This window comes from Equus asinus, chromosome 3 (genome assembly GCF_041296235.1).
Source record: "Equus asinus isolate D_3611 breed Donkey chromosome 3, EquAss-T2T_v2, whole genome shotgun sequence".
In the NCBI taxonomy this organism is placed as follows: Eukaryota; Metazoa; Chordata; class Mammalia; order Perissodactyla; family Equidae; genus Equus; species Equus asinus.
The window spans coordinates 65,131,252-65,146,768 of NC_091792.1; the positions used below are offsets into that span (position 1 = coordinate 65,131,252).

Consider the following 15,517-nt stretch of genomic DNA (forward strand, 5'->3'; position numbering starts at 1 on the left):
TTAGATATGCTCACTCTATCCTCCTGGAATTATAATTTTATTGCAATCAGATTCATTGAATTTTATCTGATTTTACTTGTATCTTAAAACATCTGCAAATAATATAACTTACCTGCATATTTGGCATAATAACACACTTCTTGATTTTAACAGAACCTAGCCCAAGTATTAGCCGAATCAAGCTGTTGAAAAGTAGCTTTATTGGGCATTTCTTTGAACACACCAAACACTCGGTAATATCCGTCTGGAGAGTGTGAATTTTTCTTTATTTTTAAAATCAGGGCATTCAAAGACGTTATTTACTACAAATAAATCCGGCCCTCCCCCCCCCCCCAACACACACACACAACCACCTTTTTAAAGTAAAGCGAGAACCCAATCCACTCAAGGCAAGTGAAAAAAAAATTACGGCTGTGCGCACTGTGCTTGTTGCCACAGAGTAATACGGTAACAGCGGAGATTACGGTACTAGCTGGGGCTACTGCCTGTGTTACGTCAGCGAGAGCTGCAAAGTTCCTTGCCATTCTTTGCAGATGTCGGGGAGCTGAATATTAAAGGGGTGAATGTGGAGTTATTGGTTGGCAGCATTTTTTTTTCCTGTTCCTATTTCGCTCTTTATTTTAAAATCTCCAGGTAAAGCCATAGCAAGCCAAGAGCTTAAAAACATCTGTGGTGGAGGGGTGAGTCAGCGGGTGCAAAAGGACTAGAAATTGGTTCCACGAAGAGACGATACCCTCTCCCCTCACGGAGGAGGCGTCAGGGCTGCTCCTGGGACCGAAACCCCGTCTGCTCCCCGTCGTGTGCCGGTGGTGGCTCTGCATCTGCGCTCCAGGTGAGTGCGCCGCGGCGCGGGGCGTCCAGCATGGCTGGGAGGGTGAGGACGAATCTCTTGTGGCCTCCCGGTGAGACTGAGCCCCCACTTTCCCCAAGCACCTCCCGCTTTTTTCACCCGCTCTGTCACCGGCATCCCCACCGCACCCCGTTCCCATTCTGGGAAGTTACCTCCTAGTTAACAAGTGTGTTTTTAACCCCGTAATTATCGCCCCGAAGTAGGAGAAAACCGCTTTCTGCGCTTGCTTTTAGTATCACCTGTGAACTCTTGAACTTGTGATTTTCACAATAGCCATTGCCCGGGGGGTCTCACTTCAGGGCCCAAGCCCAGAATCCTTAGAAGGCAAGATGGGTCCCCACTCCAGTACTCCTGCGTGAGTCCCTGGGGTCGGCTTGCGATTGTGGAAATCGAGGTTTCTTAAGCAGACTGTGGCCCCCAGCCCAGAAAATCCGAGGCATCCTCTGTCCACTGGCGCGCGGGCGTGATTTTTACGCCTACAAAATCCGCAGTGACTGCCACCTGCAAAGCCCCCTCTGCAGTGATTCTCACCCCCACCCCCCGGCCCCAACTCCTCCCCCTGGACCCCAGCAGCCCTCCTGGGTGTGGCTCGAGGCTCAAGTCCTCTGGGACCGCTGACCCTGTAGCTTAGAAAGGAATCCTGGACCAACCTAGATCGCGTTCAGCCCCGGGGACCCGCCGGGCTTTGCTCGGGACCTGGCCCTCAGGCCGGCTTGGCTGGGCGAGAGACCGGCGCGCTCCGCATACCCAAGTGTGAATTCCTCGGGCGTGAGCGTGCGCGCGGTACTGGCCCTGCGGTGCCCGGGTCGCAGCGGTTCCCTCTCCCAGGCCGCCCCCTCTAGGTGACTGCGAAGCAACCTGTTCAAATGGCAACCGGGTAGATCTTCCAGTTTCCACCGGCTTGGCTCGGTGCGACACACGCGCCAGCGGCAGTCGCGCCTCGCGGACTTCGGGGATTTTCATTTCGCCGTACCGCCGCTGGTAATCCGGCCGCGGCTGCCGCAGTTTGGGATTTGTTCGCTTGGGATCTTGAACCTTGCCAAAGGCCGCGCGCGGCGGAGCGCGCAGAGCAGGTTCCTAGCGGCGGGGACGCGGCGCGCAGTCCCCTCCCGCGCCACCTCTGCTGCGGCAGGGCCAGCCGCTCCGGGACCGCAGGTCGGCGGGCTGCGGGCCGGGTCCGACCGCCCGTCGAGCCGGGCACGGCCTCGCTCTGCAGGTCGCCTGGCTTACGCCCGCCTTTCTCTTTGCGCTCTTTCAGGAGGACGCGGGCAAACAACGCTCCGCAGCTGCCTCGGTCTTGGCAAACATTTCGCATCCACGTCCCTCGGCCTGCGCGCCTGGAAGCTGGATCTAGCACAAGTCCACCGCGAGCCAGCCACACGGTGGGTAACTGCGGGCCAGGAGAAGTGCCCAGATGCCAAAAGCGCCTGCCTTTGAGAGTCGGCGACAGACCGGTTCCTGCTTGTGGTTTGGAAGGAGGCTGGCGCTGGATTTTTGAATTCCAAATTATGCGCAGAATGCTGAAACTTCTAACCAGGACGGATCAGACAGTGCAGAAAAGCATACTCCCGTAACTCTGGAATTGCACTTTGCACCGTGTCTTCTCGAACTTCGCGCCAAACCTTGGGAAGGGAGGGAGTTGGGGCCTGGGGCCAGCGCAGCGGTTAGAGAGGGTCCGCGGGCAGCTCCGCGCGACCCTGGCCATGTTGCCTTTAATGCCCTGCCCCTTTGCGTGGCCTTCTGAGCGTTTCCAGTGCTGGCCGGGGTTGCTTCCCATCCGCGGGTTCTCTCTCACCCCTAGCCAACCCCAGCGGGCAAGGCTCCCCCGAGCCGAGACCTTTTGACTCCCTGCTCCCCCCGCTCCGGCCTGCGCCCCCGCCCGGGGGTGGCCCTTGAGAGCCGGACCTTGTCCGACCCGGCTGGGACCATGGTGTTTCTCTCCGGAAATGCTTCAGACAGTTCCAACTGCACCCACCCGCCGGCTCCAGTGAATGTTTCCAAGGCCATTCTGCTCGGAGTAATCTTGGGGGGCCTCATCATTTTCGGGGTACTGGGGAACATCCTAGTGATCCTCTCCGTGGCCTGCCACCGCCATCTGCACTCGGTCACTCACTACTACGTTGTCAACCTGGCGGTGGCCGACCTTCTGCTTACCTCCACGGTGCTGCCCTTCTCCGCTATCTTCGAGATCTTAGGCTACTGGGCCTTTGGCAGGGTTTTCTGCAATATCTGGGCGGCGGTGGACGTCTTGTGCTGCACCGCGTCCATCATGGGACTCTGCATCATCTCCATCGACCGCTACATCGGCGTGAGCTACCCGCTGCGCTACCCGACCATCGTCACCCAGAAGAGGGGACTCATGGCTCTGCTCTGCGTGTGGGCGCTCTCCCTCGTCATCTCCATCGGGCCTCTGTTCGGCTGGAGGCAGCCAGCCCCCGAGGACGAGACCATCTGCCAGATCACCGAGGAGCCGGGCTACGTGCTCTTCTCGGCGCTGGGCTCTTTCTACGTGCCGCTGGCCATCATCCTGGTCATGTACTGCCGGGTCTACGTGGTGGCCAAGAGGGAGAGCCGGGGCCTCAAGTCGGGCCTCAAGACTGACAAGTCGGACTCGGAGCAGGTGACGCTCCGCATTCACCGGAAAAATGCCCCGGTAGGAGGCAGCGGGGTCAGCGCCAAGAACAAGACTCATTTCTCCGTGAGGCTCCTCAAGTTTTCCCGGGAGAAGAAAGCAGCCAAAACACTGGGCATCGTGGTCGGCTGCTTCGTCCTCTGCTGGCTGCCTTTTTTCTTGGTGATGCCCATTGGTAAGTCTTTACAACACCTCATCTTAGCAGTTGAGGGAATCTTGACCCTCTTTCCCTTCAGCTGTCCCACACTCACAGTCTGAGAACGAGAAGGGAACTGCGTTTCAAACGGCAAAAGTGGGAGGGTGGTTAGAAAAGGCTCCCTTGCAGAAAAACGAATTTTCATTCCATTTCTACTCCAGTTTCATTTATATTATTTCCTAGAGCACTTTTTCAACTAATGTAAAGTGGCTTCCAGCCAATTCAGATTAATTGGCCTCCTTAGTAAGAATGTCAGCTTTTCTCACTGACTTTAAGCCTGTTTAACTTAAATACATGGTCCTCTTTCAAGTCTGGGAATCTCTGTCAGCGCCAAGGCAGGGCCTGGGAAGGCCACTTTCACCTCTGCTGCTGTGGACCGCAAATTCCCTAGGCCTGAAAGTAAGCAACATGCTTATTCTGAACAAATGTGTAATTTTATTATTAGATTAGATTATTCCTGAGGGTTAGTTAGTTATAATGGTCTGCTTATGTTCTATATCTGTGTTAATTTTATTTTCTGGATTCAGTATGGATGAAAGTATGGTGAGCCACTGACAAGAAAAAAAAAGATTTTATGTCCAAACTAATTTAAGCCTTAAAGAATTCAACATAGTGTTTCCAATAAGTAAATACTTTTCCTTTTATTTTAATAATAAGTATTAAAGCCAACATGACTCTTTATCTGAAATCATTTGGGAAGCTGCAGATGACAGTGTTTGAAAATACTACAGTAATGTTACAAACCCAATTTTTGCAAGTGCTGAATTAGCTGTTGCCAAAACTAATGAGCTCATTGTAAGATCGGCAAGCTGTCCACTCGGAATAGTCCTCTATCTCCGAAAGGCCTGCGTGAGATCCCAAAATGGTTGTTTGCTATTTTTAGTTTGTGAGCTCAAATATAGACCCACACATTGGTTATCCACTAACTCTAGCAAACAAAAAAATATGATAAAAGTTAATAAAAGTGTGTCTCTGGCACTTTAGAGTCAAATTTAAATGGCATGTTCCTAAAGTACTTTAATTTGCAGCTCTGTGTAATAGTCACCGCTATTATTCTTTGAGGGCCAACTATGTTTCAGACACTTGACAAGGCTTTTTATTTTGTTAGTCCTTTCAACCACTCAGTGAGCTGTGCGTGATTCTCCAGAAATCGTAAGTCAGGGGAGAGATTCTTCAGGTTCTAGAGCTCCGCTGTCTAGTATCGTAGCCACACGTGGCTATTTAATGTGAGTTAAAATTAAAGAAAATTGATATTCAGTTCCTCAGTCCCACTAGCCACATTTCAAGTGCTCATAGCCACATGTGGTCAGTGTCTTCTGTTTTGGACAGCAGAGATGTAGAAATTTTCATCATCGCAGAAATTTCTGTCCAACAGGGCTGCTTGAGAGGCCCTTCCAAGTCCACTAACTGACCTTCCATTGTGTCGGCCCATCATTACTGCTTACTTGGCTCCTGGCATTACATCACAGCTTTAAATTTATTTAAATAATGCTCTTTACCTGAGCCACTGCCTGCTTACCCACCTTCCCGTATCCCATATCCTACTTCATCCTGAAGTTTGCACCCTTATTCATGCATCCATTCACTCGGCAGGTATTTACTGGGCATTTGTTCTTAGGATGAACAAGGCAGAAAAGTCCTTGCCAGTAAGATGTTTGCATTCTTTTGGAGGAGATAGACGTAAACAAGTAAATATATCCTAAGAAGTCAAAGATTAATAAGCACTATAAAAAAGTAACCAGGATAAGAGGATAGAGAGTGGCGGGATGACAGGGTGGGTGGTCAGGAAAGTCCTCTCTGAAGAGGTAATGTTTGAACAGAGACCTGACTGCAGTGAGGGGCAAGCCTTGCAAAGTCTGGGAGGAAGGGCTTTCTGGGCAGAGGGAACAGCGAGTACAGAGATGCAAAAGAATCTGACTTGTTCAAGGCAGAGCAAAGAGGCCATTGGAGCTGAACTACAGAGGATGAGGGCGAAGACACGTTAAAAAAGATGCTGGGGAGATAGACAAGCTCAAAGTAATGTGGGTCTTTTAGGCCAAAGTAGAATTCGCCTATTATTCTAATCGTGATGAGAAGCCATACAATTGGAGGGTTTTTAGTAGGTTGGTGACCGGTCTTATATTTTTAAAGGGTCCTTCTGGTTGCTGGGTAGAGAGTGGGCTGTTTGGCAGCAAGAGTAGAAGCAGGGAGACCGGTTAGGAGGCTGCTGGAGAAGTCACGGGGAGCGAGGTCAGGCTGCCTTACGCTCAGGTGAGACGGGTGGAGTTGGTGAGAAGTAATCACACTCAGCACTTATTTCAAAGGCAGAGCTGACAAGTTTGGACATAGGATGTGAGAAGAAGAGAGGAATTAAAGAGAACTTCTGGGTTTGGGGCCTAAACAACTGAGCAAATAGTGAATTTCACTGAGATTGGGAAAACTAGAGAATGACAGGGTTGAAGGGGCTGACGGGAGTGTGAAATACGGGTGTTTATTTTGTATAGCCTATGTTGAGAAGTGTCCGTTAGACATCTAAGCAGAGATGCCAAGTAGGCAGTTAGATGTATGAATTTGGAGCTAAGAGGGGAAGCCTAGCTACTATATAAACTTGGGGCATTTCAACGTAGTTAAAGCCACAGAAATGGAAGGATCTGCAAGAAAGAAAGTATAGAGAGAAAAGAGAGATAAGGACTGAGCCTTGGGACATTCTGATATTTGAGGGTGGGGAAAAGGAGGAGAACTAGCCAGCAAAAGAAATTGAGAAGGAGTGGCCAAGGAGGTAGGAAGAAAACCAGGGGGGTGTGGTGTCCCTAAAGCCAAATGGAAATGTTTCATGAAGACAAGCGGGATCAGCTGTGTCACATGCAACTGCTAGGCCAAGTCGGATGAGGACTGGGAATCAACTTTGGACTTGGCCATGTGGAGGTCTCTGATGATATGAGGAGGTCCTTTGAGGGTAATAGTTTCAGTGGAGTGATGAAGACAAAAGCCCGATTGTGTGTCTTCTTGAGAGAATGAAAGATGAAGTGGGAACGGTGAAAATAGACAATTTTTTGGAAAGGTTTTGCCAGATAGTGGAGTAGGGAAATGGAGTGTAGCTGGAAGGATCTAGAGAGAATTTTCAAAGATGGGAGATAGGATATCATGTTTAGGTTCTGATGGGATTGATGGAATAAAGTGATGCTGGTGGTACAGGCACGGGAAGAGGTGGGATTCAGTGCCCACATGGAGGCCTGGGAAGTGACGGGGCAGCCAGGTTGTATGAGCCCAGAGGCAAGTAGATATGGAGGGAGAAAGGTAAAGATCTCTTTGAAATATATTTATGTCCTCAATGAAATAAGAAGCAAAATCATCAACTGAGAGTGAGGAAGGAACAGGAAATGATGATGGTGTGAGGAGCAAAAGAAGATGTGAAATGTTAGTCTTTGAGGTGAGAGAGTAAATATATAATGGAAATTTTGTAGAGCCACCAGGGAGTCCTGAGGACATGTTTGAGACTTACGGTCATAAATTTAAAGTAAGACCTGTCAAGAAGGTTGTATGTTGCTCTCTAACAGCTAAGAGGCTGAGGATTATAGGGAATGTTGCTGATGACTGACTATATCTAAGAACCATAGTAAAGAGGGGTGTTTGTGAGGGGACATAAACGGGATCAGATTAGGGCTCATACAGAGTCAGATGGTGGAAAAAGGTCAGGAGATGATAAGTGACTGGGAGTTTGGGTCTTCTGGTGGTGACCGAGCTGTCCGGGGAGATGAGCACGGTGGGCTGGGTCCTGAGGTCCTCTGGGGAACAGGGACTCTGGTCTAATCACAGCCTCCCTCTTGGATCTGCTGTCTTGGGGGGTTAGTAATGTTGAGGTGAAGATGGTATGGTGGGAGGGAGTTGTGATAAGACAGGAGCTTCCAGAATCCATGGGCTTCCTCTAAATCCTAATGACGTGATGCGACAGGAGGAAAATTGAAAACTTATGTTAACAGTGCACGACCAGGCTGCTGAGTAGGGCAAAAGATCCCTAAACCTACCAAAAAAATGGCCTACAGTTTCTTCTTGACACCAAATGAGAAAAAGACTATTTCTTCCAGGATTTATTGACTATGTAATAAGTACCAGGCACAGAGTTAGACAGAATAAAAACATAATCTAGTTACGGAGACAGATTAGGAACAATTATCACAAGTCTGTAAGATTGGTCCTCAAAGTGGTATTACAAGTGCTGAAGAATATAACAATAGTTCACTGTGTCTGAAGGTCACTGCAGAAGTTTCTAGAAGTATTGCTGTTGACTGAGCAGGGACTTGCAGACTGCACTGCTTCTGCTGGGCCATCAGTGAGACGTTATTTATTTTTAGTAAGTATCTTAAGTACATTTTTCATGCAAAATGTGGACGAAAGAATAAATAGGCCATATATTATCATACGCGAGGGACATGAGCTCTTAAGTATGACAAGCACCCTCTTGGGAAGAAGAGGTTATCGGTCTGCGCTAGGCTACCAGAGGACAGTGGGATTAGAAACTGAAACCAGAGCAGAGATGAGTGTGGTATATGAAGCTGAGAAGTGAAGCGCCCGCCTGCGCGTAGAAACTGGCCCAGGATGATCAGGTGAGTGAGTCCTCTCCGTCTTGTCCCCAAACGTCACTCCTGTGAGAAGGCTCTGTCTCCTTATTGCCTCCCCACTCCCCTTCTTCCTGCTCCTCCCCACCAGCTCTGGATTGGTTGCTGGACTAAATAATGTGACTGCAGGTAGGAATCTGACCTGCCTGCTCTCAGGTCTAAGTCTTACTAGTCTTGTTTTCTTTTTGCATCCTAAATGTTTGGTTGAAATTCAGAACCCCTCCAGGGGAGGGGGATTACGTTTGAAGTTGTTATCAGTCATTTATACCTTGGAGTGAATGTTTTTAAAAAGAAAAGTTTTGATCATGGTTATGAGTAGAGAGAATATGAAGTTGTTAGCCTTCAACATATGAAAGAAGGAAGGGCGAAAAATGCGCCTCACACAGAAGCCCTGGCACCCGAAGAATGTGCATCCCTTTCACCTATTTCATCTTTTTGCCTAGAACCCACTAGCCCCAGAGGCAATGTGCCAGGTGGAAAACATGTTGGCCTGATATTTAAACCTAGGCTTTCTTTTTCCTAAACTAGGGGACGTTATACAAGTCAGCTGCCTAGCATAGTGCCTAACATAGAGCAAATGGCAATAAATGTTAATCTTATCAGAATGCATATGAGTCACACACCATTACTGACATATGTCAACATAAGGATGTTGCCATGAGGAGTGGATGCCCTTGGAGGTCTGAGAAGCAGAGAGTATCAGAAAGAAAGGGATGAAGTGGGGGCAACATTTACTGAACACATAGTTATGTGTTGGAACTCTGGACACAGTGTCTGATCAAAATACAAAGTAGGCATTATTATTGGACCTAGCCATTTCTGTTATCTCTAAATCAAAGGAGGCAGCATTGGGCTGAGTGGTGGCTCATGTGGACGTAGAATATTTGAGAATGATGTTAAAACAAAAAAGACAGCAGAAAACATCGTGGTGAGAAGGAGAATGTGTTTTAAAATGGGACACTTGGGGGCAGGCAGAGCTGGCAAGGGACTCATCAGGTGGAAGCAGTGAGGCAGAGAATGATCCATTCATTCATTCATTCATTCAGCACAATTTCATTGAGCATCGACTATTTCCAGGCAGCTGGAGAATCACTGGAGATAAAAACAAACAAACGTCTGCCCTAATGGAGCTGAAAATCTGCACAGTTAAATACGTAGCAAAGTTTCAGATGGTGAAATATGAAAAACAGGAAGGAAAAAGGGCAAGTACATATAATAACATGTAAATGACATACAATGACTCTGATCCTTGTGGGTCCCCAAGATCACTTGAGATTGTTGCTTGCTGCAGGTACAAAGGGATCAGGCCCCTGATTCTTAGGGCAGAGGTTGACTCCTGAGAGAGAATGGTGTGGAGACATCTACCTCACAAGTACATCAAATAACATTTCTCGTTCATCCTCCAGTTACTGAGAACTTCCCACGTGCTGGGCTTTACGTAATGCACCAAGCAAAAACAGTCTGAGTTCTTGCCTTCTAATCTCCGTGGGGAGATAGACATTAATCAGATAACCATACAAAAATTCCAGAACTATGTACAATAAAGAAGATGTGGATGGTGCCTTGAAAACATATACTGTGGATAAGGGGGACCCTGGGCAGGGAAGTCAGCAAAGGCTTGCTGGGAAGGAGGGCTTGACTTTGAGCTGATATCTGTAGAATGAGGAGGGGTTCAGCAGCTGAAATGGGGAGGGAGGGAACAGAATGGGCAAAGACACTGACAGGGCTGGTCTGAGGTTCATGATAATTTTCCAGAAGGCCAGTGTGGCCAGAGCTGAAAGGCCAAGAGATAATTGGAGTCAAACGAAGCAGGAGAGAGACGGACCAGACCGACATAGACCTTCAGAGCCATTTTATGAGTTTTTGTTTTTATCTGAAGAAGACCAGGAACAGGGATGACACGATCAAGTCTGTATTTCAAAATATCAAGGCTTAGTGAAAATAAGACTGTGGCTAGACCAGTCGGAGACCTTTACACACGACAGGTGAGACATATCCTGCCAAGTACGAGCCTCCTCATGTGTGGCTGGAAATCTTTACTTCCGTGAGCTGCTGCAGAGTTCTGGAATGCCTCTTCCGTCGCTGCCTCTAGAGCAGATTTACAAGAAAACCTTTCTCTGGTCACAAATAGGATAACCAGACTCGGCTTTGAATCAATCTGGCTCTTTCTACAGGACGAATTTGTCAATGAAGATTTACCATCATATTCAAGCTGGAGGCTTGAGGACATCTACAGTGAGTTCTAGCTGTGCTTGAACAATAGCCGACTCAAATCCGGCCACAGACAGGAAGCCGTTAGTGACAACACTTAGTGACCGAGGCATTAGTGTGTTTTGTTATTTCATAGTTTCAGGTTCGGATGTGAGGACAGTTTTCCAAGGCACTTTCCGTGTCTAGCAGGTTCACCGTGTGTCAGCCCTGCTGTTTGCGTTGCCAGCTGGACACTTGCATAGTGACTTCTCATTTCTGAATTATCTATTTCTTTACTATTTGAAAATTTTCGTCCAATATTTTCATGCGTCATTTATATTTTGACTTTTGTGATGTGAAATTGTTTGTGCTTTTTGGCCACTTTTTATAAAGCCATTTATTTTTATTTCTTTTCCATTTGTAAGCTCATTTTATACGTTGAAGATATTAATAGCATATTTGTTGAATATACTAGGTTGCCAGTTTTCTCATGCTGCATTCAGACATGCTGAGAAAATGTAGCTTCTTTATTTTCCAAAAACCAATGTGATCTTTTTCATGAACTTCCACAGAAATACACACACACACTTTTAGTTAAACCCAATAAGCTCAGGCAGATGCAATGTTTTAAGCAGCGTCTTTCTATATTCAGTCTTTTTTGGATAACTCAGCCTTTCAAATCTGCCCCTCTAAGTTGTTGACCAGGCCTGGAGACTCCCATAACGTCATGGCAGTGGAACAGGGGATAGGAAATTAGGGTGCTGGGCTCACCCTTCAATGTGAATTTCAGTGTCCTGCACTGGTGGGGTTGGCTCAGTCTAGCAACTGGTGCTTAGGCACTGGTGCCCAGCCATCTCTCTGTTATCCCTCAATGAGTGTGAGGCTGCTTGCCCATGGGCCCTTGTCCTGTCTGATGACTCAGCCCCACTCAGTTCTTACTGCAATGACAGACTTTCAGGGTTTGTCTGTGACTCCATTTGGTTCCTGGCTGGAGTGACACCTGCTCTGTTACAGTTGACTAAGGAGTCACTTTGTTCCTACAGCCCCATGATCCCCTTTCAAAAGCTCCTCAGCCAAATCCTCAGCAACGTTCCATCCTTATCTCAAGACAGGGAGAGCCCTGTGGGTTCCTTCCACAACACACCATACCAAACCACACCACACGGCACCATGCAGGCTTGCCGACCCTGGCTTGCTCTCTGCCCAGCCATGCTGGCTGCCCCTTTAATAGGTGCTGTAGCCTTCATTGCTGTGCCATCTCCCAGAGGCGCAGAACAGAGAGTGGGAAAAGGCACCGTCACTCCCACTTTTATCTTCTTAAATGCTTCTATGGTCCTTGTTGAGAGAGGAGCTCAGAACAAACACTGGCTGCCTCTTTCCATCACCTCCTTCCTCATTTTACCCCCGCAGTTCCCCTGTAGGAGGCAGGTGGGGAAGACTTTCCCTTCCTTTGTCTGGCTAAATAGGACACTCCTCTGAATCATGTCCTCCTGCTTTCCAGAGTGGCATCCACCTTCTATGGAAGAGTAACGAACTGCAGGTGGAGAGAGAGACAGGCTTACGAAAAGAGAGTAAAGATGAGGAGTATTTAACAATCTTATAATCCTTATACATATTTAGCAATGATTTCTCCCATTGGCTTTTTTGCACTTTATTGTTTCGTGGTTTTTACAAATATAAGGACATTTAAAATTTTTACGTAGTCACATATTTTAAACTGTTTCTTCATGAATTGTGCCTTCTAAGGGATGCTCACAGAGATCTTCCCCAATGTAAATCAGATAACCTCCAGCTTCTCCTGGTTCTTTTAGAGCATCATTTGTAGTCTACCTGGAATTTGTTTTTGTCTTTTGGTAGGTGACGTCTGTCTATATTTATGTTGAAGTTGTTACCAGATATTCTTAAAAGATTTATTGAATAATCCATCCTTTCCTGTTTTATTTGGAAAACCACTTTTGTTATATTAGAAAGGATCTTTAATCTATTTTGAGACTCCCACTTCTGTTCCGTTTATCTGTCTCTCTACTTCAGCAGTGGTGCCACATTATTTTAATTACTGTGGTTTCATAATATGTTTTAATATTTTCTGGTGTAAGGCCTCTGGATGAATATTCTTTTGCAAAATTATTTATTTCTTATTTTTGAGGGCGATCAGCCCTGAGCTAACATCCACCACCAATCCGCCTCTTTTTGCTGAGGAAAATTGGCCCTGAGCTAACATCTGTGCCCATCTTCCTCCATCTTACGTGTGGGACGCCTGCCACAGCATGGCTTGGTAAGCGGTGCTGGGTCCACACGCGGGATCTGAGCTGGCAAACACCTGGCCGCCAAAGCTGACAGCACGAACTAAACCACTACACCACCAGACCAGCCCCTCAAAATTACCTTGTTTGTCTTCGTACATTTATGCTTCCAGGAAAGCTCAAACTCCTTTTGTCAAGTTACACCCCCTCCCCCACCGACACCACACGCGGGCACGCACGCAGACACACACAAATCCTATCATATGCTAATCATAAGTTTTTAGAATATATAGGTAATTTGAAAAGTGACACCTTTATCATGCTGAGACCTCTTCTTAAGACATATGACATGTCTCTCCAGTTACTTCCCAAATTATTTGAACTATTGTTTACACTTTACTTTTAATCACACTTACTAACACATCCTGGAAAAGCGATTTTACAATGAAGTGAGAAGCGCTGCGTTGGTATTTCAACATTAGCTATGACATGATTGTTGGTTTTAGACCAATACACTTCATCAGATCAAGGAAGTATCTTTCTATAGTTTATAGAACAATTTTACCAAAAACGAATTTTTAATTTTATCAAATGCTGCTCTTTTGATATCCATCAATATAATCTTTTTTTCACTGACGTTAATTTGATAAATGTTTTTCATAACATTAACCTATCCATATATTCTTGGATTAAATTTTATCTGATCAGTGGCATTATTCTTTTTTGTGTTACTGCGTTATACTAAATATTTTGTTTCTGGTTTGCATCTGTATTTCTATGTGAAATGAGTATATTGTTTCACTTTATTGTGCTATCTTTGTCACATTTTGGTATCAAGTTTATGTTAACTTCATAATGCAAATTGTGACACTTTTCATTTTTTTTCTACAATCTGTAACAGTTTAAATAGCATAAGAATTATGTGTTCTTTGAAGGTTTGAAAGAACTTGCCCATAAAACATTTGGGCATAGCTCCTTTTATGGATGCAATTCTTGGAAACTGGTTTCTATTTCTTCCATGGATAGTGGTCTATTCTGATTGTCAGATTTGATAATCTTTGTTTTCTTACTTTCCATTTTCCTTCTCATGGAGGTTTAACATTTTAGTATAGACTTCTACATGAAATTCTGTAATTGTTCATTTCTTCTCTATCTTTCTTATTTCCCACATCAGGCACTTGTGTTTCGTTCTTTTTTCTTCACTGAGATATCCTGGAAGATTATCTATTTTATTAGTTTTTTCAAAGAACTCTGGTCCTGGGTTTATTAATCATTTTAATCTGTTTTTCAGTGCACTAATTTAATCTCTAGAAACTTATTTCTTTTATTTTTCTGGTTATATTTTGTTCTTTTATATTAGCTTGGGTAGAATGTTTAGTTCAGGTGTTTTAATTCTTTCCTGTCTAGGATTCAAAGTGATCAAAGCTGTGCCTTTTCCTCTCAGCAAACTTGGGCTCCTTGCCTTAGGCTTTGCAAGGCGGTGCTCTCGCCCCGTTGATCTGTGTTTCCACTTTTAAGATTACCTTTGTCCTGTGGAGACAGGAGAAGATTCGTTGTGTTGTTGTTGTTTACTAATTTGAAAATAATTGGTGTTTTTAATCCCCCACTTTTAAAAATTAATTTCAAATTTACTGCATTGTGGTCAGAGAATGTGAACAAGATAATTGCTAGCTTATAGAGTTTATTGAGATTTTCTTTGTGACAATGTATGATCAATAATTAGCATATTTAATACATATATATTAACTAAACTTTTATAATGGTGTTTTTAAGATCTTCTTTATCCATTATTCTGTATCTTTACCTTTATCCATCGTCCTCTTTATTTGTCAAATATTGAGAGAGGTATAGTAAAACTTCCCACTGCTTCTGGGAATAATTCTTTAAATTACTTCCTATATTTTTAATAGGTGTTGCTTTATATATGTTGATGCACTTGCTTGATACGTAAAACATTGAGGGGCCAGCCCTGTGGCGCAGCAGTTAAGTTTGCATGTTCCACTTCAGCGGCCCGGGGTTCACCCGTGCAGACCTATGCACCACTTATCCAGCCATGCTGTGGCAGGTGTCCCACACATTAAAAAAATAGGAAGATGGGCACGAATGTTAGCTCAGAGCCAATTTTCCTTAGCAAAAAGAGGAGGATTGGCAGCAGATGTTAGCTCAGAGTGAATCTTCCTCAAAACAAAAAAAGATTGAGTCAATAATATCTTCATTTAAAGACAGGCCTTTTGTCCTATTTATTTTTCCTCGACTCCGATATATTTTTGTTTGCATTGGCCAACATACCTTTGCCCATCTTTTTACATATCAGCTTGTGTATCTTGTGTCAAATGGATTTTTCATAGCCTATGTGTTGAATCTAGATATTTCTCTTAGTAAGGATTTAACTAATTCCCATTGATTGTAACAGATATTTGATTTTTATCTTCTCATTTTATGCTTTCTGGCTTTATGTTTTCTTCCTTTTCTTTGTTTTCTGCTTCTTACTAATTGGACCGTTTTCTTTCTTTCCTGTGGTCATTGGCTTAGTCAGTTTAAGCTGCTGTAACACAATACCACAGACTGAATATCTTAAACAACAGACGTTATTTCTTATAGTTTTGGAGGCTGGGTGCCAGCATGGTTGGGTTCTTGGTGGAGGCACTCCTCCTGGTTCACAGACAGTGGCTCTCCCGCTGTGTCCTCACATGGTGGACAGAGAGCAAGCTCTGGTCCCTTCCTCTCCTTATAAGGGAACTGATTCCATCCTGGGGGCTCCAGCCTCATGACCTCATCTAACCCGAATCACCTCTCAAAGACTCCACCTCC

At 45.5% G+C, this 15,517-nt stretch overlaps 1 protein-coding gene across 2 annotated transcripts in view; it reads left to right on the top strand.

Annotated features, from left to right (window-relative positions):
* The first annotated feature begins 531 nt into the window (after positions 1 to 531).
* ADRA1A (adrenoceptor alpha 1A) overlaps positions 532 to 15,517 on the top strand; it is a 104,751-nt gene continuing 89,765 nt past the window's right edge. For both annotated transcript variants that reach the window (XM_014845391.3, XM_044766855.2), the window contains exons 1-2: positions 532 to 832; positions 2,109 to 3,657. In XM_014845391.3, coding sequence (XP_014700877.2) covers positions 2,778 to 3,657 — 880 coding nt within the window. In that variant the 5' untranslated portion in view covers positions 532 to 832; positions 2,109 to 2,777. The remainder of the gene's footprint in view (positions 833 to 2,108; positions 3,658 to 15,517) is intronic.